Genomic DNA, 25,568 nt, shown 5'->3' on the forward strand with positions numbered 1-25,568 from the left:
CACCCCCACATATACATGCACGTTTTATTTAAACTGCTATTGTAGTTAAATCCTGCCTAAACCAACCCTAACTGTAGCCAGGAATAAAATACTTTGGGCTATTTTACTTTTTTCATGAGGGCTGCAGGTTTTGTTAAATAAAAAATAAATCACACACACACACACACACACACACACACACACACACACACACACGCTGAAACACCGTGTCCAGTGACCTATTGATCCTAAGCTGTTTGCATCATAGTGCTTGTGAAGTCAATAATTCACAAAATAAATTAAATAGTGCTTTTTAATACTTTTTTAAGCAACATCATAGATGCATTTCCTTTAAGCACTAACGTTGGTAAGTGTTTTTCATTAATCTTCAATCATTTAATTAGACCTTATTATTATATTTCCCTGTATTGCGTGTTGTAGTACTCGTTTTAACACTTGAGTTGAAGTTGAATCAGTTGTGCAGGACAAGAAATCCAATCTAAGGAAGGACTGCATTAGTAAAACGCTCACATTAAAGCGCTCCTGGTTATTAAACCCATCTCCCAGCTAAGTACAGGAGTGTATGCAGTCTAGTCTTCATCTCTGTAGGAGGAGCGGAGGGCTGCTTTCCACTGTGATCTCTGGAATGATCTACCAGCCAATCCAAGCGGAGGAGGAGACAATCACAGCCAATCACAGCGCTGGAGGGGCGGGCCTTGGAATACAGCGTTAGGGACTGGTTCGGATGCCACGACGCCTTCAGCAGTGCGCTTGTCGCTATGGAAACCATGTAAACGGGCCCCCTCCCCCCCAAGCTTGTAAGGTAAGCCGTTCATGCTAATCGCATTTTTATCCTAAAACTTTCTATTAAAATGGAAACTTTCACAGTAAAACCAGGACAATAAGATGTGAATGTCGGGTTTATTCGCAGAAAAAACAAAACAAAAAGGCTCCTGAAACTCATGAAAGCCATGAATCGGTTATCAAAAACTGTAATATTGATTAAAATAGAGCTCATTAATTATTCTAGGAGGCTGTGACAGCATACAGTCAACGCAGTACCGACTACTGTCTCCTCTACGTCGCCACAACCTCCTAGAAAGTTGTCAAGACGACGTTGTCATAACTTTACATTTACGAGGAATTACATTTCAACGCTGTGACCATGCAGAGAGCACCGAGCAGACGATGTTGTGGGCACGAAAACAGTACGTTGTCACGACATAACTGTGTTTGCAGGGCCGTTAGGGATAAAACCTGATGGTTTTGCTTCCTAACGGGAATTGGCTTGATGGTTGCCGTTAGAGGCCATTAGGAAACGATCAAATGCATGTGGAATCAGTCCCAGAACACCTGATCAAACGATCAAACCTGATCAAACGATCAAACACCCGATTAAACGATCAGAATCCTTTACACTGTGATATCAACCCATCAGGAAAACACAGAATACCATTAGCCACTACTGTAAACCACCAGGAACCAACAGACACTTTTAATGGGGTTCTATGACTTTTTTCAACAGGGAGGTACATTAAGTGTAACTCTCTAGCTGTGTTATGGATGAAAAATGGATGAAGTGATGATGTCGCTAAGCAACAGCAGCCAAAAGTTACCGTGCTGTTGGGCTGCTTCTGCCATTGTGGCAGAGAGTGCATGTGCACGTGACGTCACTGGGGCTGAGAGTGCATCTGGCTGAGAGTGCATGTCTGCAGCCAGACTCTCTCTATTGGAAATTAAAGGGGAGCTCCACCGATTTTTTTCGAAAATGTCTGCATAACACAGCCTCTGAGATGTAAACAGAGTCATTCAGAGTGGTTTGATGTGAAAAGGTTCATTTGTAGAGAAACGTACAGACTCGGATGTCTTTACAGTGGTGGTGATAGGAACCAGGGGTCGCCATGTCTACAACACAGATATAGCCATTTTATTTCACTGTCCAAAACCACCAGTGAAACTACACAAGTCTTCTGTTTTTCTGAAATGTTGATGATGGTAAAATAGAGGTGAATCTGAAAAAATAAAGTTTTATTTGGGGATTATTTTGTACGGAGCCCTGATGATGACATCCTGTATAAATAAAAATAATGCGTGGCCACACCTTATTAACGCGTGGGAACGAGATCGTAATGCAAGGTCACGACTTACTAAGGCGTGGGAATGAGATGATTAAGTCGTGGCCATGACCTAGTGAGGCAACGAGATCACGGCTTACTAAGTCGCATTAGGATCTCGTTCCCACGCTTTACTAAGTTGTAGCCATGACTTAATCATCTCATTCCCACGCCTTACTAAGTCGTGGCCATGCATTATTTTTATTTATACCGGATGTCACCAGCAGGGCTCCATAATTTTGCTTTAAAATACCCTTTGAATGTCCAGCATGAATACATAAAAATAACCTCATTACGTTTTCAGTTACAAAACTTTATCAGAAAACTACCGTAAAAAAATGTGTCAGACATCAGGCAGCGTGTTCATAACGATGCTGTAAACCTCGTATCTCCATTTTTGACGTTTTTCAGTTTTTGACATAATTTGAAAATGCCTGTTGCCTGTTTGATTGTGTGTAAATTTCATGATGAAAGGACCAAAAGAAACGGCCCAAAATGACTTGGAAATAATTCTGGTCCATTGACTTACATTGAAAGTAAAGTATATTTTTTCCTTCTCCTGTAAAGTTACCATTTTGGAGATGTTCTTCCGACAACAGCAATAACCATGTCATCTAATAACTTTCTGTGAGGGAGCTTTTAGAGGTGGACGTCTGGTTCCTATCACCACCACTGTGAACAATTCTGACTCGGTTAGTTTCTCTAGAACGGAGCGTTTCACACCAAACCGCTCTGAATGACTTTGTTTAAATGTTATCCATTTAATTATGTAGAAATTTTGAAAAAACGGTGGAGTTTCCGCTTTAACCTACTTTGGCTCAGAAACGTAAAAGAGCAAACTGTCTTGTTTTTGTCAGCTTACTTTGTGTAAAGTGTAAATGTTGATGGTATACGTAGGGAGGAATGGGGAAATAATTTCCACATATATACATATGCATATACATACAGACAGACATAAATAACTGAGGTGCAACTAGGATTAGGTGTATGCACACTGTGCGTACAGGCCAACAGATTCTAAAATTTTCAGAGGAAATAAGATTCTAACATATTTTTTAATTTGACAGACATATTTTGTCTCATGTTCTTAGAGTAAAAAGATTCTGTAACATTTAGTTTCTAGATGTCACTGGATTATTTCTCCTATTAATAAAGTTCAGTGATCTTAGTTAATGACATAACATAATATTGGCCTTGCGATGGGAAAGTCAGTTTAGTTTCGATGGGAAAAGTCTGAGATGAGATTGATCAGCACATATTTTTCAACCTGTAGCATCCAAAGAAGGTTTTACTCCACGATACCATAAATATAGCATTAATATAGCATTTTACCCATGAGTTGTGAATTTTATATATACAGTGCAAATGTTTTAGGCACCTGGAGAAAATTAGAGTCAAAAACCATTTGTCCTGTTAGTAAGCATTTCCTCAGAGAAGCACTAAAATTAGAATAAATAGAAATTATATTAATACAATAAGTACTGATTTTATGTGTGTGTTTGTTTAACCAATTCCAAAGTGTCAGTCCACTCGTATTTGTAGTCCAATCAATTTGGTTAATCAATACTTCTTCAACGACTTTTTTGAAAGTCATCATTCTTTTTGCTCTATTTATATTTATTTGCAGTTGCGTGCAAAAGTTTGGGTACCCCGGTCAAAGGAATCATTTGTTGATTTTCTAAGTGAAAGTAAGTCAACACATCCTCTACAGGGGACACATATTTTGTTTGAATTTGATTAATTTAATAGAATAGAAATAATAGAAAAAAAATACAAAATGTGGCTTGGGCAAAAGTTATGGCATGTTTTATATTGATTTCCACCCTCAATATGTTAAACTCTATTTACTAAAGTAAACAATATGTTAAACTCTAATTATTTACTAAAGTAAATAGTTGTGCACTACAATTTGCAGAAAAATGCCATATTTGAGTGTGTTCTCCACAGAGGATGTGTTAAATTATTTTAGCTGAGAAAATCAACAAAACATGTAATTCGACCAGTTCAAACTTTGGCATAAGAGTAAAAACATATTGGTTTTAAATGAAATAATGTACTTAGGTGGAACTTTGCACAGTACTCTGTGTCTAAATCACAAAAAAAGAAATGCATGAACATTTCAGTTCTTTATTGTTGACAATGTAGTGTTCACAATAAAGCGGGTGTTTTTGGCTCCAGTTGTGGAGACCCGCTGCTTGCCACAGTTTGGTTCGGTTGTTTTTTTGCACAGCTTTGTTCTAGTTTCATTTTTTTTATTAAAGTCTTTGTGAGTTGAAGCAGGTGTGTTGGAAAACATAAAAACATGAAAACATGAAAAACATGAATCCGCAGGATGGTGGGTCCCCTGGACCGGAACGTTTGCCTTGTTTTTCATTCCTTTTTAGATGGAGGTGCTGCTGGAGGTCGAGCCTGAGTTGGAAGAAGCTGAGCTGCTGCAGGAGGTGGATGAGAAGGAGGAGGAGGAGGAGGGAGGAGAGGATGAAGGCCTGAGCGAGTTACGGGAACTGGAAGAGACGCTGTCCAGAGTGCGGATAGCCCCTTCAGCACCCCACCTGTGAGGTTACTAAAGTTCGTCGGCATGTGGTAAACTCTGTGCTCGTGTTAAAGTGGGCCATTATCACGGTTACGCCAGACGATGCTCCGAGCCCACAAACAGCCTGTTTGCGTTACGTAATCATTAACCGCAAACATGAAGATGTAACGTATCCTACACGCTGTGCCGAGAGGGACGACAAACTGACCAGCCTCCCCAAACAAAAACCCATAGGCCGCATATTGTGTGGGGTTACTACAGGTCAACATGTGTGCTGAAACAGCAAACAGTGGCTTTGACATGCTCTTAGCATGTTGTGGTGTTGAGAAAACCACATGAAGTCCAGATTTCGAGCACATGATGATCAAAACACAGCCCCACGTGTGTCCATCATGCCTAGAACATTCGGAAACTGACAACAAAGCCTAGTAAATGCCCCCTTATTGCTCCTGTGAACCACTTTAGTGGCTGACCTACAAGAACGATTACATAACATCTCTTATAATATCTTATAAAATGTAAGATTACATTAAAATCTTTCTTTGTTAGATTTTTGTAAATCACCAGTGACAAAGCAGAGCCAAATATTTGACCTAAGCCTAATATTTAAAGAGTTTAGGTTGCTTTATAAACAATTTAAAACCTATCTATGCATTTTTCTTATTATTGTATATGATACAATATGAATGCAGACATACAAAACATGGATTATATGAAACATTAAGGACAGATTAAGATCAGCTCTGGGATAAAGGGTTTTGGAAGTGCATCGGCCAGTTTTCCCTTCTCACTCCAGATGTACACTCTCAAAAAAGACGGTTCTTCAAGGGTTCTTTAGTAAAGACGACGGTTCTATATAGAACCATGACCACTCAGAACCATTTGCATGCTTAAATGGTTCTTTGTATGGTGAAATGATTCTTGGGACTGATGGAGAATGTGTTGTATACGGCACCAAAAAGGGTTCTGCTATTGTTACAAGTTTGACATCGCAGCAATAGAACCACCCTTTTCGGTGCTATATGGAACCCATGGCAAAAAGGTTTTCTATAGAACCGTACACAACTCATTCTTCATCAATCTGAAGAACAGTTTCAGCATGTGAAGAACCATTTGAGCATGCAGATGGTTCTGAGTGTTCATGGTTCTGTGTTCACCAATATCTTTCTTAAATGTGTTCTTGAGGAAGGTCCTAAGAAAAAGTCTACGTCAGATTCATGACGTGTTATTAAACCACAAAATTAAGAGTTAAATGCTTTAGGAAATGCGTTTGTGATTGAGCCAAGCTTAATGCATTTGGAGATGTATTGATCGTGTATCAGCTTAACCAACACAAGATCAATACCCAATATTTTAAAGGTTACTGAGTGCACTAGAACCGTTGAAGCAATACTCAGCAATAGTGCAACACCCAGTTAAAGTTTATTAACTGTGCCAAAGCAGTTCAGTCGATGTCTTAACGTTCAGTGAATGAGTCCATATTGATTGTGGGTTTTTTATCCAGATTGGTGCAGAAGGCTGAAGTGGACCAATCAGAATGGCCCGTCTCATACAGGCAGAATTCGACTCAGGAGAAGCTGCTGCTTGCAATGGCTGATAGCTTCCGCTGCCAGTATGCTCATCTGTACCCTGACCGCAAACCGCTGCTGCTCTGTCCCGTCAACGAGTCCGGGGTGCAGGTGCAGTATTTATAACCCCATCAGCTCTACACTGGCTACCTCACTCGGCCTCTGGGCCCTTCAGTCAGTTTCTGACTTTGTTCTTACTCGAAGCACACCTGCCTGAGGTCATCAGGGGCAGTAGAACACACAAAAACAATATACACACTGCCTGTCGAAAGTTTGGGGACACAACGCTCTCGAGTGGTGAGACTGTCTAAGCCAGGGCTGCCCAAAGTGTGGCCCTTAGGCCCCTGAGGACATTTGCTTTGCCACACCAGAAAGTTACTCTAACCCTACTTCCCTCACCCAATGAGAGGTCAAACCTGTTTTTGTACTATATACAGTTGTATGCAAACATTTGGGTGAAAGTAAGTTAACACATCCTTTACAGCAGGGATGTCCAGTCTTATCTGCAAGGCCAGTGTGGCTGCAGGTTTTCTTTCCAAACAAGCAGGAGCTCACCAGATTCTGCTAGTTTAATCGATCGCTCAGTCTTCAGACAATTGATTGTGCATGCTCCTGCTTTTAGGCATGAAAACCTGCAGCCACACCGGCCCTTTGCGGATAAGTTTCGACACCCCTGCTCTTCAGAGAACATGCGTATCGCTGCTGTTACAAAACCTCATATCTCCAAAATGGTAACTTTACAGGAGAAGAAAAAACACACTTTACGTTTAATGTAAGTCAACGGAACCAGACTTTTTTCCAAGTCATTTTAGGCCATTTCTTTTGGTTCATTCATCAATGAAATTTACACACAATGTAAAGAGCAACAGGCGTTTTCAAACTATGTCAAAAACTGAAAAATGACAAAAATGGAGATTCGAGGTCTTGTTCCAACAGCAGCGATATGCATGTTTTAATGCACAATTACTGTTTATTTCATGAATTTTACATCGTACAAAAATAAAACATTTCGCTTGTTTAAAAGTTGTGACACATTTTCTTTTTTATGTTATATATTTTTTTCCAATATGTTGAACAAGCAGAAATGTGTGCACTAAAATTGGCAGAAAAATACCATGTTTAAGTTTGTTTCCTGTAGAGGATCTAAACTTATTTTCACTTTGAAAAATCAACAAAAGGTTTTAAACTTTTACATATGACTGTGTAATTTATTAAATTCTGTATTTTTAAAGTGTTTTACTAACAAAATGTAGTCGAATGTTATACAATTAATTTTTAAAACTTGATATAAAACCTGCCTACCTTGTTTTATATTTTGTCTTTTTGGCCTTCGGCACTTTGACCTCTCGAGACAAAAGGTTTGGCCACCCCTGATCTAAATTTGGCCCTGTTGTTGGGAGATTACAAATTCGAGCCCCGTCAGTGCCACAGCCATCCGTGGCTGGGAGTTCAAAAGAGCATAATTGTCCTCTCTCTCTCTGGGTGGGTAGGGTGGTCCTCCCTCTCCCCCATCACTCACCATGATGCTAGCCAACACAGGTATTAGCTGACATAACAAATTAGCAGTTAGTGTTTTTTCTCTAGCAGCTTGTGGCATCATGTGATAGAGGGAGACTTAGCTAGCAGGTGGGAGTTGGACAGGACTAAATTAGGGGGAAAATAGGGTATTTTTTCTTACCTAATTGAAAAGTAACAGTGAGAAAATTTTCATTTCAAAAGAAGACAAGAGGTCCTGAATCTTCTGATGGGCAGTGTGTAATGCAATGCACTTTGTGTTTTGCTTAGACTTTGCAGTACAACGTTGAATGTGCTAAGCCGTCCTGTCCGTCCACAGCCTGTTTGTTTTCCTGTCTCACTGAAACAGAAGTTTGTGAGCACCACGCTGCGGCCCACGCTGCTGCCGTACCCTGAGCTCTATCACTGGCAGGGCTGCGCAAGTTTCGTCTCAGACTTCCTGTCCCTGGAGCCACTGGACCCTCCAGTCGACCCAGTAAGAGCTTAATAACCAGTCTGACTTTAATATGCCATTAAAGACATAAGCTGTAATTGTATGGAATGCATTTTTGTGGCATTTTTTTTCTAGCCAAACAAGCTGCGTTCTCCTACGTGGGTCCTGCGGACTCAGAGAGGAACGTGCTTTGAATTCTCCACCCTGCTATGCAGTCTGCTGCTGGGTGCGGGCTACAACGCCTACTGCGTCAGCGGCTACGCCGTGAAGGAGATGTGCCTTCTCAACCAGAGTCGCCAGGAGTGCCCCTTACTCAAAACCCAAGTCAAAGTGAGTGACCAGTCAAGATTTAAGGTTTAAGAAACCTTTACTGCTATTTATAAGTACAGGGGTACTGGAACCTGCTCACAGTGCTGCATTAATTAATTAATACCTAGAATAAATCAGGAACGTAATTAAGGAAAAAGTGAAAGGCTGAAATTATGCATGCTCCTGTTGTCATAACAGCACAATGCAGTTCTGGTTTGTGTGTTCCTTTGGCAAAAGTGTTCTAACCTACAGGACCTGATCCTGACTTGAAAAGGTGTTTTTTCCACACTGTTTCATTTTTTATTTAAATGAAAGAATAAAACCATTTTGATTCATTTTGATTAGGGTAAGGTTTACATTTAGGCCATAAATATATATTTATATATGTATTTAAGTATGTAATACATACGGGACATTATTATTACATATACATACTTACATATTTATAATACATATCGCTGTTGTCGGAAGAAAACCTCCTATCTTCAAAATGGCAACTTTATAGGAGAAGGAAAAAACTTTACTTTTAATGTAAGTCAATGAAACCAGACTTTTTTCCAAGTCATTTGGGCAGTTTATTTTAGTCCATTATGAAATTTACATACAGTGTAAAGAGCAACAGGTATTTTCAAATGATGTCAAAAACTGAAAAACGTTAAAAATGGAAATACAAGGTTTTCTTCCGACAACAGCGATGGTGCATGTTATTACATATAGATCTTTAGATATATAATACATATACATATATATATACATGCATACATATGTATATAGGCACTTGTTTACTTTTTTCATAATATGAAAACTCCAGTTACCCTTTGCATTGTGTTGAAATTTCACGATGAACATATTAATAGAAATGGTCCAAAATTACTTGGAAAGAAATCTTGTTACATTGGTTTCTATTTCAAGTTATTAATGTTTTTCCTTCTCCTGTAAAGTTAAATATAATACATACATGACATATTATAAGTTATTGGTGCTTACATATGTATAGGGCATATTATTATTAAATATTGGTCCTTATACAGTGTATAGAATTGGGGGTTTTAACATTAAAAACTTATTGTCTTGACTGCCTTAAAATATGGAGTTATTTGAACTTCAAATAATAAGTTAATAGTGTGTAAAAAACTTACTATTCAAAATTCAGGTAACTCAAAATTTTAGTTAAAGTTAAAAACTTTTTTACAGTGTATATACTGTATATATTTTTACATATAAAATACATATTGTACATATGCATCACCCTATGCCCAACAGGGTAAAAAAAAACTTTGTGTGTGTATCTTCAGGAGAAATTAGAGGAACAGAAGCAGGATGTGAGGAAGTACTCAGTGAAGCCCCCACGTGACCTGCAGAGCAGCTTTGAGCATCGTCAGGAGGAGAAGAGACAGGAGGACACTCGCATTGCTCTGCTCAGCAAACAGAAGGAGGCCCAGAGACTGCAGGAGGTCAGAGATAGTGGAATAGTGTATAAAGCAATACTTAAATACATGTTTGTCTAATATGAACGACACTAAGAATACAGAGTAGATCAATTAGGACAGTATCACACATTCAACGATTCTCAGAAACCAGTCCAGGACGTGGTTGAGCAGATTACTGTGTAATTTAATCACACTGTGAAATACAGTATAGTAAATATAGTCATAATTCTAGCTAGTTTTTTTAACTGAAGTAACAGTGAAAATCAATCATTTATCTGAAAATTTCAAAAGAAAGAATAAGTAAGTATGCTCAGACTTTTGTTGGGCCGTGTATGTTTTCTGTTCTTCAGGAGCGAGAGCGTCCTTCTCCGGATCCTCTTCTAGGCCTGCGAGTCCACTGCTGGGTGCTTGTCCTGTCTGGGAACAGGGAGGTGCCAGAGAATTTCTTCATTGACCCCCTGGCGGGCCGCAGCTACCCCACCACCAGCGAAAAGTTCCTGGGGATCGAGAGCATCTGGAACCATCAGAACTACTGGGTCAACATGCAGGACTGCCGCTTCGGCTGCGCGGTCAGTGTTCATTTTAAAGCTCTAAATCAGGGGTGTCACAGTCCTGGAGGGCCACAGGCCTGCTTAGATTAGCGTTTTCCCTCTTCTAACGTTATAATTTCAACTCAGGACCGCCTGGCTGATTAGCTGAAGTGTTCAATCTGGTAGGGCTGCGGGAAAAAATCGATTCTTAGATGCATCGCGATGCGGATGTGAACGATTCTGAATCGATTCATTCAACGTCAAAAATCGATTTTCTAAATATTTAGTTTATAACGTAATGTTGACGGAACGCAAAAGGCGGAACTGGAAGTGGGTAAGTGCAGCGCCCGGACAGTCTGTGGCGGCACACAACAAAAACACAACTGGATGAGTGAGAAATCCGACCGGCTCCCTCTGCGTTAAAGCCAGGTTAGGTCAGGAGTCACAACACAAATGATAAGAAGGGCCATTTTGACCTTTCAACAAAGTTAAACCACCTTGGGCCGCAACATTTAATGTCCAGTATGCCTCAGTTTGTGTTAATGTCCTAGTATAGGCTAAACAATATAAACGAGAGCGCAGATTTACTTTGCTTTAAGCTTTAGCCGCTTTCCTCCTCTTTCCCTCAGGAAACCTTTATTCAAAACTAGATCAGCTTATTGTGAAATGAGTTCGCCTGTTTTACGAGGCTGAAATAGCTTCTCATTCTCCAGCTTCTTGTTCGAATTTACCCGTTCCACCTTAAATTCTGACTGAGGCGCCGAATGTAAATGTGACACCATTTAAGGTGGGACGGGAGAATTAGAAAGAGAAGCGAGTTTATCTTAGTAACTGTTTAGTGTTTGACAGTCTCTCGTTGCAGATTTAACGTACCCGGAAACCAACTGCGCTGCTTATACATGCGAATAACGCATCGCTGCTATGTGACCTGCAGTCGTTGCGAAACAGGGTTTTCGCGCTATGTATGTCTCGAAGATACTTTACTGACACAGCCCCACGTCTCTACAACGAGACCGAAACCCAAGTTATAACATCACTAAAGAAAACGGGTAGAATAGCTGTAACGCGTTGCGTGGAGATCCACTGCCACTGGATCTTATTTCACTGTAACTGCGCGTTTTATCGCAGATGAGTAGCAGCAGCGTCTCATGTGCTCCAAACAAGAGCAGTGAATGAGAGTCTTCTAGTTCACTTGCCACATCACTTGCATTTGATTTATTAATAAGAGATATTGGAAGTAAATTCATAATGGATCATTATAAATACTTTGCTTTAAAAGTACCCAGTCACTTTAAATAACAACACCGAGTCACTTAGTCACTTTAAAATGTATATTGTCTCTACATTCTGGATATATTTTGTGTATATTTAATATATTTCAGTTGGTTTTTCTTGTATTTTTATTTTTACTTATTTACTTTCTGTAGAGTGATTAGCTGAGCCTCACCACAAGCATTTCAATGCATAAATGTCCTGACATGTGCAAATGACAAATAAACTTGAAACTTGAGCTCACACAGTGAGTAAATAGAAATGCTGTATAGAAAAAAAAGATGCATCGATAATCGTTTTATAATCGCATCGCAGCCCTCTGAATCGTAATCGAATCGAATCGTGAGGTGCCTAGAGATTCCCACCCCTACAATCTGGTGTGTTTAATGAGGCAGAATGCTAAGCTCTGCAGTTCTGTGTCCCAAACATGTAAACTCCATGTGATTTTAGCTTCAGTGACAGCAATGCTGATAAGCATTATTAAGAGATAATGAGCTGATGATTACTCCACCTCCAGAAGATACCTCAGTAACAGGACGTGTCTTGTAATTGCAATGGCAAACATTATAAACCATTAAAAAGTCTAGGCTGACACTATCTGTAAAAGGAAAGCCGGTCCCATGTTTTCGGTATGTTTATCAGGAGATGACCTATGACCTGGCTGACCCAGTAAAGTGGGAGTATTTGCTGTGTGGCTCCAACCAATCAATTCTGCTCATTCCTGACATGAAGAAGCAGCAGGAGGCTGAAAAAGAGGAGGATGTACGTACAACAAACTTTGCTCTTCTGTATTTTTGATCCTTCTATTATTACTGTGCACTGGACAGTACACTGGTCAAGGTTAAACATATAGACCAGTGGTCAAATAATCCTCGCATATATTATTTGTGTATTAGATATTACAAATACTCACTGTCTAAAGTGAACATCTTCTGCTAAAACTTCTAAGACTGAACTTTGGAGGTGTGTCTGCAGATTTCTTTGAGAAACTGAAAGTGAGTCTCCTGAAAAGAATGGAAGCTGTAATAAAGGCAAAGGATGTGCATGATAAACACTGAAAAATATGATATTTAATTGTCAAGGCTTTCTGAATATATGCTGTAAATCTTGAAAGTATTCAGTGTGAAGCAGGACAGTAGACTCTGCCTTTATGATGAGTAACATAGAAGAAAACACAAAAAGCACATGAACGGTCATTGTTCACATACCGTATTGTTTAGTCTCCCGTTCTTTTGCATGCTTGCACCTGCTTTTTTACTAAAAAACATCTTAAGTCTGCAGTTTGACTAGCCTGGGGTATTATTTATGCAGTTTATTGCTGTTGTTGGAACAAAACCTCGTATCTCCAAAATGATAACTTTAAAGGAAAAGGAAAAAAACATACTTCACTTTTAATGTAAGTCAATGGAAACAGACATTTTACAAGTAATTTGGGGCCGTTTCTTTTGATCCATTCGTCATGAAATTAACACACAATGTAAAGGGACTCAGGCATTTTCAAATTATGCCAAAAACGGACAAACAACAAAAATGGAGATACAAGGTTTTGTTCCGACAGCAGTGTTATGTTCCTTTTGTATGTATCCATACTTTGCTTCTTTTTGCAGGAGGAAACTGAAGAACCCAAAGTGTTTGAGATGCCTCCATCGTGGGTATCAAAGATTCACATCTCACAAGAAGGTAAACTCCTGACTTTTGACCCATGGATGACCTTTCCTTACCCCAGCATGTCTGGTCACCTCCTGTAGAACTTGCAGCTGGCTCTGGTCGAAGTCGCGCCCTCTGTGACCTTTTGATAAGCGTCTTGTTTTTGGATTTGCAGATATGGAGAGTCGCTGTCCTGGTGGTGCGAAGCTTATCCAGTACAGAAAAGCGACGGTGGAGAAGTTTGCTCCTTATCTTCTGAAGGACGGACTGGTCACAAGACTCACTACTTACGATGACCTAGAGTGTGAGTATGAAGACTGGTACACTGGTTTAATGCAGTTGAAATGGATGGTCCCAGTTCTGAAATCTGATTGGCTGAACTACAAAGCCAGTATAATGATTCTTAATGAGTAAAGTTATTGAAAACCATTGTGTTCATGAAATAATCTTTGAACAGTGGCCTGATACCAAAATCTGATTTTTTTATGTTATTTTCCGCCAGTGCTGATGCAGGAATATTTATAAAATGTAGAATTGGGACTAATTAGAGGAGCAGAAGCTTTGATAACAATGCATGCATTTTTGCAGGGTTACAAATGCAATAAGACAAATAACATGCAGACATTTTAGCACAGTAACCCAGCGTCACCTTAACATGCTGCTCCTCTGTAGGACAAGAAATAAGTATGTCATCAAATATTGGTTTAAAATATCAGGCAAATCTAAACATCTGTCAGGTGCAGATAATTTTCTATTTCTGCCTGTTTTGGAGGAGGTCCCTCAGATTTTGCACTATGCATTTTTCTTGTTAGTAATAGTAGCTACATTCCTATTTTCCAATGGAAATGTGTTTGATTTACAAAACTGGAGGTGAACTGGATTTTCATTGGAGGTGAGGAAGCAAATCAGTGTTTACAAAGTGTTTTTATTATGTTTAATTTTTATTTCAGGGCATGTTTTTTTTTGTTGTTTTTATCTCGGGACAGTCGTCCTTGTGGAGAGGTGTGAATTGTTCTGACAGCAGGGGGTCTCACCCCTCTCCTTTCACCCCTAATTGCTCACTAGCAGCTCAACACAGAGTCACAACATTTCACACACACATCTGTTAACAGAGTTATGGGAAAAAATATTTTTAAACTAAAAATATCCCAGTCAGTTTCCATTCCACCAGTGGCCACTAGAGGGCCTGCAGAAAGAGGTTAAGTAAATATTTTCAGATGCCTTTGTGATTCTAAAGATCGTTGAAGGAATCTATTGCTGCATAATGAGTTTAGTGCTGTTATATATTATTAATATGCAGTATTGTGTTTGCCTGTGATTTGTGTTTAAAATATTCTTTTTGTTTATCCCCAGCTAAAGCTCACTGTTAACAAAGTATTTTGCTCAGCAGCAAAATTGTTTATGGCTTTTATTATTAATGATAAATTCAATAATTTAGTAATTTAGCAACCATAAAATCGCTATTCCTTCTTGTGGCTTATTGATTTATTCTTACACAGTGTTGTTTACATTTAAAACACACAGATGCCGGTCCAGTCTTAGGTCCAGCAGTGCTGATGAAGGAAAATGTCATACCTTCTTTATCTTTTCTCCTCTCCCTTCTTGTTGTGAAGGCACTCAGCCCAACACAGTGAGGGAGTGGTATAAGCACCGGCACGATCACCTGGATGAGAGGGAACTGAAGAAGGCCACCAATGTGACCGTCGAGCAGTTCAGACCAGGGAGGAGCTACGCACTGAAATGTGATTAAGACACAGGATTCATTCATTCACTCATTCATTCATCTATTCAGCTGTAATTGATTGATGTTCAGATACACTTGGTTATATGGTTTCTGACACTTTATGACAGACTATTATAAACATGGACAAAACAACAGACAAACTCCATGTTTCAGGATTGCTGCTACTTTTTTAGCTGTGTGATGTCCCTGTAGATAAGTGTCAGTGTGAGAGTCCCCATTAGCAAGTCTGTTATAGATTATTATCTCCACACGGTTTGAGATGAGCATGTATGATGCCATACAGGTTAGCTTCCATTACCTGTTAGCCACATTAGCCTTGTAGCTCCAGTGCAAAATTAAAGAAGCAAACTTCAGACCCCAACTGACTACATTTGGGGTAAGTAGGAAATTGTATAAATTAGATTTTCTGTAGAACATTTGCTTTAATGTGATATGATGTTGCTGGGGCTCTGTTCAGGCCACAGGTACATCACTTTGGTCCCTGAGACGGAGCGTCAGATGGACTTCTACAGCCACGCTCGGGCCGACGGCCTGGCCAGCAGAGTGGAGACGCCCTCCGAAATGACAGAAACCTTCATAGACCGACCCGACTTCCTCCACTACCGGCACGTCACTTACGGCAAGCGGGTCAGAGCTTGCGGACTGGGAGAAATCCCGAATAATCCCGAACAAGTTCAACGACCCATCCAGGTAGGACACACATATACACCCCCTGCAAAAGACAGCGACCTTTCACCTGCTAAAACTCTAACCTTCCATAACTAATATTGTCTCTAAGGTGTAACATTAACCAACAATACACCACAAAGCAAAGGGTTTTCCATATCTGATGACCCTTGCTTATAGCTTATGGCTCCAGAACTGGCCTACGTCTCTGGGAACTGAGTCAGTGGGATTCCGTCAACTTGCAAGCGATAAAATAAAAATGCGTTAAACAAATTTTGCGGTTCCACTTTATTTGTAGCCCCCAGTGGATTGTCTACAGGAGTTCAAATTGTTAATAAACTGTCTGTGAAACGCAGTGGATTCTCAACAGCGGTGGGGTTGGCGTTAGGATTCGGTTTAGGGATGGTGAACATTAAAGTGCATTTAATTGATATTTAGTTGAATGCAAGGTAATTAACAGCAAAGCATCTACAGTGGGCTATCCAAAATAAGTTTTACCAACTTTGCAAATTGCCAGCAATTTGTTTACATCAAATAAACTTATATCTAGGGATGCCCCGATCATGGCTGATTTCAATTCATATTTCATTACAGCCTAATTAGTTGATTTGCATTCTTTGATCCAAAGCATACAGTGTGCGGAGTAGAAGAACACATGAAACGCACTAGAACATCTCCAGTGTTTATCAGTCAAACATGCAATATAAACAACATTATTTGCTTTTTAATTGGCCAAACGTAGCATTTTTTCAGTTTCAAATCATCTGCTACTAAACGATTGAGATGACGCGAGCGCGATGCAACTCTAGCAAGACTCACGTGATTTTATTCCAACATTGGAAATTTGTCTGCAACAGAAATAAATCACTTGAAAAGTCGTTTGGTGTAAGGCTGGCATTAGAAATGTGACAGGAAAAAGAGAATGGACTATCTAACCAGACTCCTAAGTACTTGTAAGTGGTGATCTGTTCCAAGACCACTGCCTCCCTAGTGGTGATCTCAAAGGAAGGAGGGGGTTTCGCACCCCTCCGACCAAACCACATAACTTTGGTCTTGGTGGGGTTTAAAGATAAAAGATAAAAAGATAATTAGAGGAAACATGATAATAATCCTGTCACATGACAAGATTTATTCATACTTCCAAACTTAAACTGACAAAAATGTTTATAGTTTTTAGCAACATTTCAAGTACCAACAAATAGTTTGTCCACTCAAATCGAATGGTAAAACGTTTTGCTGATATTTGTAAACTATTACAGATAACTGCCGTTTCAATCGTCTACACCAGCAAAGTATCAAAGCGTGTTTTGAATAAACTCCCTCAGATGGAAACCTGCCTAGCGATGTGTTTGTATGTGCCGTGGTGTTTCGAGCAGAAGGTGGTGGAGAGGTTCCACAGAGACCCCTCCAAAGCAGCCAGTGAAGACGTGGCTGAAAGAGAGTTCCTGCTGTCAGAAGATCGAATCCAAGTGACGTATCATAGGGAGGAGGACAGGATCATCCCAGCCTGGAGGAACTTCATCAAACCTCACGATGCTGGTGACTCACAGAACACTAATGCCTTCACACCGCAGATGGCCTCCATCTTTCAGGTCGGTTGTTTTCAAATAGAAAAATTGCGATTTTAAAAGAGTGCAGTTTTTAAAATTGCAAGAGCTACACTTTTAATTGTCATCTACATCAGCCGTTCCCAACCCTGTTCCTAGAGAACCCCCTGTCGGATGGTGTGTTGGGAGGAGGGCAAACACTTGGTGCAGGCCAGGGGGTCTCCCAGGACCAGGGTTGGGGATCACTGGCCTGTATGATCATCAGAGACACACTGATGGTCAAACTAGATACACTGGAGAAATGAAATGTAATTACCTCAAGCTTGTTAACTGCCTGTAGATGAGACACATCCAAACACGCATGTGCTGTGAACATGACAGCACAGCCATATCTAAATGCCAGTCGGGCCCAGCGTTCAAGATTCAAACCAGAAAAAGGTTTTGTTCTTACTGACGGTCCTGAATCTTAATTTATAGATAATAATCTTAATAAGTCTTAATAGTGCTGAGAAAAATCACAGTAAGATATTTTCCCCAGATGGTGGAGCCATAGCGCAACGTGGCTTAAATACTTGGGATGCTACTGGGGGAGTTTAAGCTTCCATTACCTGTTAACTACATTAGCCTTGTAGCTCCAAATGATGACTTCAGACACCAGATCACTGACTATTTGTGAGATTAGGGGGTTGATTGTGTAAACTTCATTTTCTGTCAAACTATGGCTTTAAAATGACACCTCCAGTTACCATCTGAACCACTGTTACATCATTGTTTTATACATATCTGTACTTCTGTTTTGAACTTTTATTTGATGAACTGTCTTATTGCTTAGTGGGCACTTGCATGTACTTGGCCAAGCCTGTTCAAATTGTGCTGTGGTTGTACCTGCAGGTGGACCCATTTAAGAAGCCCTGCAAGAACCTGTTTCTGTACGAGACCCTGATGGCTCTGATGAAGGAGGAGGAGAACGTCCTGATGAGGATCAAAGACTCGGAGAAAGAGGTAGAGCGATATTAAGACGGAAACAGCACAGAGCTGTTCATACGATGAGAATAATGATCCGGCTCCATATAACTGTATTCATTAGCATCAGATTCTGGATCAGTCGCTTTACTCTGAGAAGTTAAGGCCCTGTGTCTGTGTGTCAGGTGAGAGCCATCCTTGCTGCCAGACAGCAGGAGGAGAGCGGCATCGAACTTCAGATTTCCATCTACAACACAGCCAGGAACGAGAAGGCACGCTGCCACAGGGAGGCGCTGGTGAGGCATACAATTACAGTCCACTGATGTCAGGGTATTTTTCTCCAGTCTTTGCATCTTTCAGATTTTCATCAGAGATCTTGTAGAGAGGAGAATTACCACTTCTGGTAATGTCTTCTGGGTTTCTCTAACACTAGAGGGCGCTCCTGAATGCATCCAAAATGAATGGGTTAATATGGAGCGTTTGAGCAAAACCATAGTTTATAAACATTAAACATTAAGGTAAAAGAAGACATTCATTTCCTGAACACAGAACAGCATAAAACATTTCAACACTGCTGTTATATTTTTAAGAGCTTTTAAACTCGAGCTATAGGAGTTTAAAAAGGCGCCTCATGTACGTTCATGACGTCAGTGAGCGCAAACAGCCAATGAGCTGCTCCGCTCGCCAACCAATCAGCACTCAGTAGCAGTAATGTTAGCGTCCTGCTGCCCAAAACCCGTTTGCTGTGGTAAAAAGGAAACAAACAGGTAAGTTTTCTTTGCTTAATGAAATACATCCTCCTACTTTCTAAAATTAAAGTTCTGGGCGAGTGATTAGAAACTATTTTAACTTTTCGTCTTTAGCTGTTTAGCTCCATTCACCCCCTTTCATTGAAGACTTGCTCATGGGTGCCTTCTGGCGTTTGGCGGTCATGTTTTTGATATAACGGGGGAAATAAGAAGAGGCCAGACTCATAAACTGGCTCTGTTTTCATCTCATTCATTTCACTGAATCGCACTCAGAAATGAAAGCTACAATAAGAGTGACATTTTCCTGACCACTGCAGTTCTTAAATACTTATCACTGTATAACATTCTACCCACTACTGTTAACTAATGAACAACTGACAGCTCTCAGAATCCTCACTAAACATATTTCTGATTTTGTCCATTTGTACAGTTGTATGCAAAAGTTTGAATACCCCAGTCAAATGACCTGTTTTGCTGATTTTCTAGGTGAAACAGTTTCTGCAGAGGACAAACCTGTGTCACCTTCTGCTATTGTTAATGCACAATTTCTGTTTACTCACTGAGTGTAACATATTGGAAAAAAATACATATTAAATATTAAATGTGCCAGAACTCTTAAACAGGCCACATTTTGTTTTATTTTCCCCCCTAAAAAATGTTAAATTCAGCAAATAAATAGAAATTGTGCTTTAAAATGTGCAGAAGTGTGTTCTCTGTAGAGGATGTTCACATATCTTCACTTAGAAAATGAACAACAAGGCGTGTTGCCCAAACTTTTGCATATCACTGTTTTTGTCACATAACATTTATATAACACAGTATTTCTCATCATAACTCAGAGCCTGGTGGTGAAATCAGCATGTGTTTCGGCCAACATTCACATTTACACTCCCATATTTATACACAGGAGGTCCATAATTAACCCATAGATAGCCATTTGTTCTCTTGTACTAACAGCTACATGTGAACACGCTTGATTAGTTTATTCTTCAAGCCCTCCAATAATGACAGAACAGTCATTATGCCTGGTTATGCATGGTCAGTGTATAATCTTTTATAGGCTACTGTCAACACTAATGACCACACATGTCAGTAACTTGGGGAATATTTGCATATCTGTGAATTTGTTTTTACATTACCCAGTGAACTCATAAAAATATTATCATGTGCATCAGCAGTAAGAGTATATACAGTTTAGCTGTCTGTTAAAATGCACAAACTTTAATATGCTGAGATCTGTACTTTCACTAAATTCTATTTAGAGATGAACAAATTATTAGAAAAAGACACATTTCTAATGAATCCTGCAGTTCCTCTACTTTCCACTAGTTGTCAGTAATTCCCATACTCCCCTAAATGTATGCACACGCCATATCATGTCAAGTTGTTCTTTCATAAATAATGATTTACATAAGTAGTTCTTTAGCATCATTTTTATTAGGGATGCACTGATATTGGGCCGATGCCGATATGCAATATTTTTCATGTACATATCTGCCGACATGTAGAAACTGGGACTATATGCACCTAGATCAGCATTACAGAGAAATATAACACATATGCAGATGATTAAAAATACCAAATAAGCTTTTCCAGAGTATAAAAAAATACATCGTCCAATATTACTTTGAAATATGTCAAATCTAAACATCTTTTAGCAATTTTTAAGGCAATTATCTGACAAAAGGTATGATTCCAATATAATCATGCATCCCTAATTTTTATGCGTACACCCTCAATAATAACGTATGACCCCAGTTCTTATTGTACACTAAACTAAACTTTAACAGTGTTGTCTCATTCGTTTTCTCCTGCAGGAGCGCCTGGCTAAAGAGGAGCTTCTGCGGAAGGAAGAGAAGGAGCTGGATGTTCTTGCACCGTTTCTGGCTCAGTTGGGCGACCCGGAGAGCCTGACTCAGCAGCAGGCGCTGCAGCTCCGGGCTGACTGTCTGGCTGAACTGAAACAACGTCTCATTGACAGAGCCAACCTCATCCAGGGCCGCTTCGAAAAGGTTTGACCTGCAAAAATAATAATCTAGTATATTAATAACCCTTTAGAACTGAACATATTGCCACCAACATGTTTTCTTAAAGCATAACTTTACAATTTACACTACATCTGTAGAGTCTTCTGGATTGTCTGCCCACAGTGGATGTAAGTCAATAGCTGATGGTCATTTTTATATATATATATATATTAGCGCACTGCTGCAAGTCGCCCTGTAAAGTCTGAAATAATAATTTAAAAAGAAGGTCTGGCTCGATGTTTAGGTCTGAAATTCGCTGAAAATCAACATTAAACTGATAAAGATATGATAACAACCATAGATAATTTAACTCACATCCTCAAAAGACACATCCTTCACCAAGTTTTGACTGAGTTCTCTTTGAATTCTCTTTAAATCATCAGATTAATCCGTGCAGAGAAGGGGACCGAAGCACAACTCACTTTACAAAATGTTTCTCCACACATTATGTGCAGTAACACATTTTCACCAGAGAGGTCTCCAAATACTCAAAACCTATATAGTGCAGCTTAAAGGGTTACAATTTCTTACAATTTTTGCATAATTCAGTGGTTGAGATGTGAACAGTCATTCAGAGTGGTTTGGTGTGAAATTGTTTATTGTAGAGAAACGTACTGACTCAGATTTCTTTACAGAGGTGGTGAAAGGAACCAGGGGTCACCATGACTACAACACAAATACAGACATTTTATTTACTATCCAGAACCACCAGTGAACCTACACAAGTCTTTTTTATGTGGAATGTTGATGGTAAAATAGTCAGTAGAGTCTGGCTGCAGACATGCACTCTCAGCCAGATGCACTCTCAGCCCCAGTGACGTCACGTGCACATGCACTCTCTGCCACAACGGCAGAAGCAGCCCAACAGCACGGTAACTTTTGGCTGCTTCTGCTTAGTGACATCATCACTTAATCCATTTTCCGTCCATAACACGGCGAGAGAGTTACACTTAATGTGCCTCCCTGTTGAAAAAGTCATAGAACATATTAACAGCGTTGGTTCCTGGTGGTTTTCAGTCACTAATGGTGTTCTGTGTTTTCCTGATGGGTTGATATCACAGTGTAAAGGATTCAGGTCATTTCATCAGGTCTTCTGGGACTGATTCCAGATACATTTCTTAGTTCCCTAATGGTCTCTAACAGCAACCATCAAGCCAATTCCCATTAGGAAGCGAAACCATCAGGTTTCATTCCTAATGGTTCTAATCGTCATCAGCATGGCTTTCATGAGTTTCAGTGACCTGTTTGTTTTTTCTGAGAACAAACTTGACATTGTTTTATCATCGTGGTAGGTTTTATTTTGAAATTTCCATATTTAATTGCCTTGTTATCAGTATAACAACATCAAAATATGTTCAGTGTAACAGTTCGTGTTTCGCTGTTTTTGCTCATAAAAACACTGTGGTGGGAGAGCCGTACTGACGTCATTAATAGGCTGGCGGTGCATGTCAGGCTGAGAGTGCATGTCTGGGGACTGTTCTGCCTCACAGCACCTGCATGTACATTGTACAATGTCTCAGACATCAGGCAGTGAATTCATAACCATTTCATGTAGTAACTTTCTGTGAGGGAGCTTTTAGAGGCGGACGTCTGGTTCCTATCACCACCACTATGAACAATTTCCTAAGTTTCTCTAGAACAGAGCATTTCACACCAAGCCACTCTGAACTTTGTTTACATCTTAACTATTTAAATGTGCGGTGGAATTTTCCTTTAGTATGATAGGCATGCTTTGTATTTTTTGAGGGGCATTTCACATGGTTGCTCCTGATATCTCCTGAGAGGGGCGCTATCCAGCGCCTTCTGATTTTCCTTATTTTAATTTCGACTTCTAAACATATTTATTATTTGCTCTGCTTTCATTTTTTTGAGCTCCAGTATGATCACAGGTAAGCTCTGTTCTTTCTCCGTGTCTGTGTGCAGGAGACACAGGAGCTGCAGCAGAAGCAGCAGTGGTACCAGAAGAACCAGCTGACCATGACGAAGGAGGACGAGGAAGCGTATCTGGCCTACTGCTCCGACGCCATGTTCAGAATCAACATTCTGAAGCTGCGCCTCAGTCGGTACACAATTCAGCTTCACTCATTTCAGCTTAATGATAAGTACAGTTTCAGGAAGAGTTGATCTACGATCAGCACCTCACTGAGACAAGCTTTACATGAACACACTCAGCCTGGGAAGTACATTATCTTCAGAACATACAGTACTGTGCAAATGTCAGAGAGCACTAATTTAATTTCCAGTCAATACAGCCATTAAGTTATTTATATTTCAGGGTCAGAAAAAAGGAGAAAACATTTAACCGAAAACTACACAGAAGCCTCAACAACTAAATATAATAAATATATGTTCTTTACCTTTTTTAAAGCTTCCATTCTTTTCAGGAGACTCACTTTCAGTTCCTCAAAGAATCTGCAGACACACCTCCAAAGTTCAGTCTTAGAAGCTGGTTAATCATTTTCTGAACTAATCAAACACATTCAGTGGTGTTGAGGTCTGGAATCTGGGGTGGTCAGTCCATTGTTCAGCTTCTTTGTTTGATGTGTCCGTCTCCTTTTCTCAGTGAGGTTCTTCTTGACAGCTACACATCCTTTCAGACCCACAGCGCTGAGTCGTCTTCTCACAGTGGAAGGATGGACAGAAACACCTGTGGATGTTTTCAGATCTGAAGCAGCTTGATTTTCTCCTCTCTCTCTAAGATGAGAGCTTTAAGTGCTGTTTACCTGATGGGGGCAGTTTTGGGGTCTACCAGGTCTTCCAGGTGGTTGTTAGAAGCCCCATTTTCTCTGTAGCTTTTAGTCATTTTTGAACTCCAGTTTTTGGAAACTCCTGTTTGTGGATTATCTTATATCTAATCTCCTCAGAAGAGATTTTTCTCCTGAAAAAAAGAGTAACTTGTACTTAAGGGCTAAATAAACAAAGGGTGGTCTCTGACTTCTACACAGTAATGTTGTTTTGTTATGCAGAAAAACTGACAACAGAGACATAAAACCTGCATTGTTTCGTAGGCACAAAGACAGAGCACCACAGAAGTACCTTGCGCTGGATGAGAAGCTGAGACGAGACCCCAGACTGGCCCATCACCTGTGGTGACCTGCATACACACACTAACACAGAGAGTGAACAGTGTAAGCTTGTTGAACACCGTTTGAAAATAGCGAGCGTTTGTCGTCCTTTACGCAGTTGTCTTAAATAAAGATTATTAATGTACTGAAACACTTAAAATGTTCCAGTGTGTTGCTTCATATAACTGGTAAAGGCAGGTTGTAACAGGAACTTGTGATTTAATAAGGATACTGGGGACAGTAGAGACATCCAGATGATGCCATCTAGTGGAATAATGCTTTTATGTTGTAATGTTTCTTAATCCAGCAGAATCGGCACATAGAAAGTAAACAATCCCTCACCAATAGATAAAAAAAATAAAATAAATTTGACATTTCGGTGCTGTAATTCAAAAATGTTAACTTTGCAGGAGAAGGAAAAAACATCCTTAACTTTTAATTAAAGTTCATGTACAGAGATTATGTTCCAAGTAATTTTGGACCACTTCTATTAGACCATTTATCACAAAATATTCACACAATGTAAAAGATAGCTCATATTTTCATATTACAAACAACAAAAATGGAGTTTTGTTCCAACCACGACATTACCACAGAGCTTGATTTTCCATCATATTCACTATAGATGCACACTATATGGCCAAAAGTATGTGGACACCCCTCTATGATTGAGTTCAGGTGTTTCAGCCACACTCATTGCCAACAGGTGTACAAAATCAAGCACATAGCCTTGCAGTCTCGATACACAAACACTGGCAGTAGAGGGTCGGACTGGAGAGCTCAGTGACTTTAAACATGACACTGTCGTAGGACGCCACCTCTGCCACAAGTCAGTTTGTGAAATTTCTGTCATGGTAGATCTGCCCCAGACAACTGTAAGTGCTATTATTGTGAAATGGAAGCACCTCGGAGCTTCAACAGCTCAGCTATGAAGTGGTAGACCATGCAAACCCACAGCGCAGGGCGCTGAGTGCTGATGGAGCACATAAAAATTGCCTCTCACTCACTACAGAATTACAGAGGACCTTATTCTCTGTTCATGTTGCTCGTGTTACCGCTTTGCTATCTAGTGTCAACCAGAGGAGGATGGGTTCCCCTCAAGGTTTCTTCCTCTTGCTCTTAGGATGGTTTTTCTTGCCACTGTCGTCATTGGTGACGCTCATGGGGGCTCAGACCCCGATTTTTCTGTAAAGCTGCTTTGTGACTCGCCTGTTGTAAAAAGCGCTACATAAATAAACTTTGACTTGACTCACTACAGATTTCCAAACTGCCTCTGGAAGCAACATCAGCACAAGAACTAGAAATGTTAATTCTACAGCAAACAAAGACATTTAACACAGTTATAAGCTCCCAACTTTGTGTGAACAGTTTGGGGAAGAACCTTTTCTGTTCCAGCATGACTGAGCCCCAGCGCACAAAGCAGCTCCATAAAGGCCTGACTGGGTGAGTTTGGTGTGGAAGAACTTGACTGGCCCTC

General features: G+C 40.0%; 1 protein-coding gene across 1 annotated transcript; it reads left to right on the forward strand.

The window, feature by feature from the left end:
* The first annotated feature begins 162 nt into the window (after window positions 1-162).
* Window positions 163-24,261, forward strand: ccdc135 (coiled-coil domain containing 135). Its single transcript, XM_036568067.1, has 19 exons — window positions 163-346; window positions 589-802; window positions 4,478-4,647; window positions 6,131-6,305; window positions 8,059-8,184; window positions 8,278-8,472; window positions 9,747-9,905; window positions 10,232-10,450; window positions 12,326-12,445; window positions 13,291-13,363; window positions 13,506-13,634; window positions 14,944-15,072; window positions 15,532-15,764; window positions 17,117-17,332; window positions 18,179-18,289; window positions 18,436-18,546; window positions 20,817-21,011; window positions 22,950-23,089; window positions 24,035-24,261. Exons 2-19 carry the CDS (start codon window positions 725-727, stop codon window positions 24,117-24,119), a joined length of 2,664 nt encoding a protein of 887 aa, XP_036423960.1. The 5' UTR covers window positions 163-346; window positions 589-724; the 3' UTR covers window positions 24,120-24,261.
* Window positions 24,262-25,568: the final 1,307 nt, after the last annotated feature.

The sequence above is a fragment of the Colossoma macropomum genome, unplaced genomic scaffold (assembly GCF_904425465.1).
Source record: "Colossoma macropomum unplaced genomic scaffold, Colossoma_macropomum, whole genome shotgun sequence".
Classification (NCBI taxonomy): domain Eukaryota; kingdom Metazoa; phylum Chordata; class Actinopteri; order Characiformes; family Serrasalmidae; genus Colossoma; species Colossoma macropomum.

Bases quoted from the DNA above. Each gene is read 5' to 3' on its own strand.
- ccdc135 (XM_036568067.1), top strand. From the start codon at position 725: ATGCCACGACGCCTTCAGCAGTGCGCTTGTCGCTATGGAAACCATGTA. The intron at 6,306-8,058 runs GTGCAGTATTTA...TCACTGAAACAG, and splicing joins TCAACGAGTCCGGGGTGCAG to AAGTTTGTGAGCACCACGCT. The intron at 15,765-17,116 runs GTAGGACACACA...TGTTTCGAGCAG, and splicing joins AAGTTCAACGACCCATCCAG to AAGGTGGTGGAGAGGTTCCA.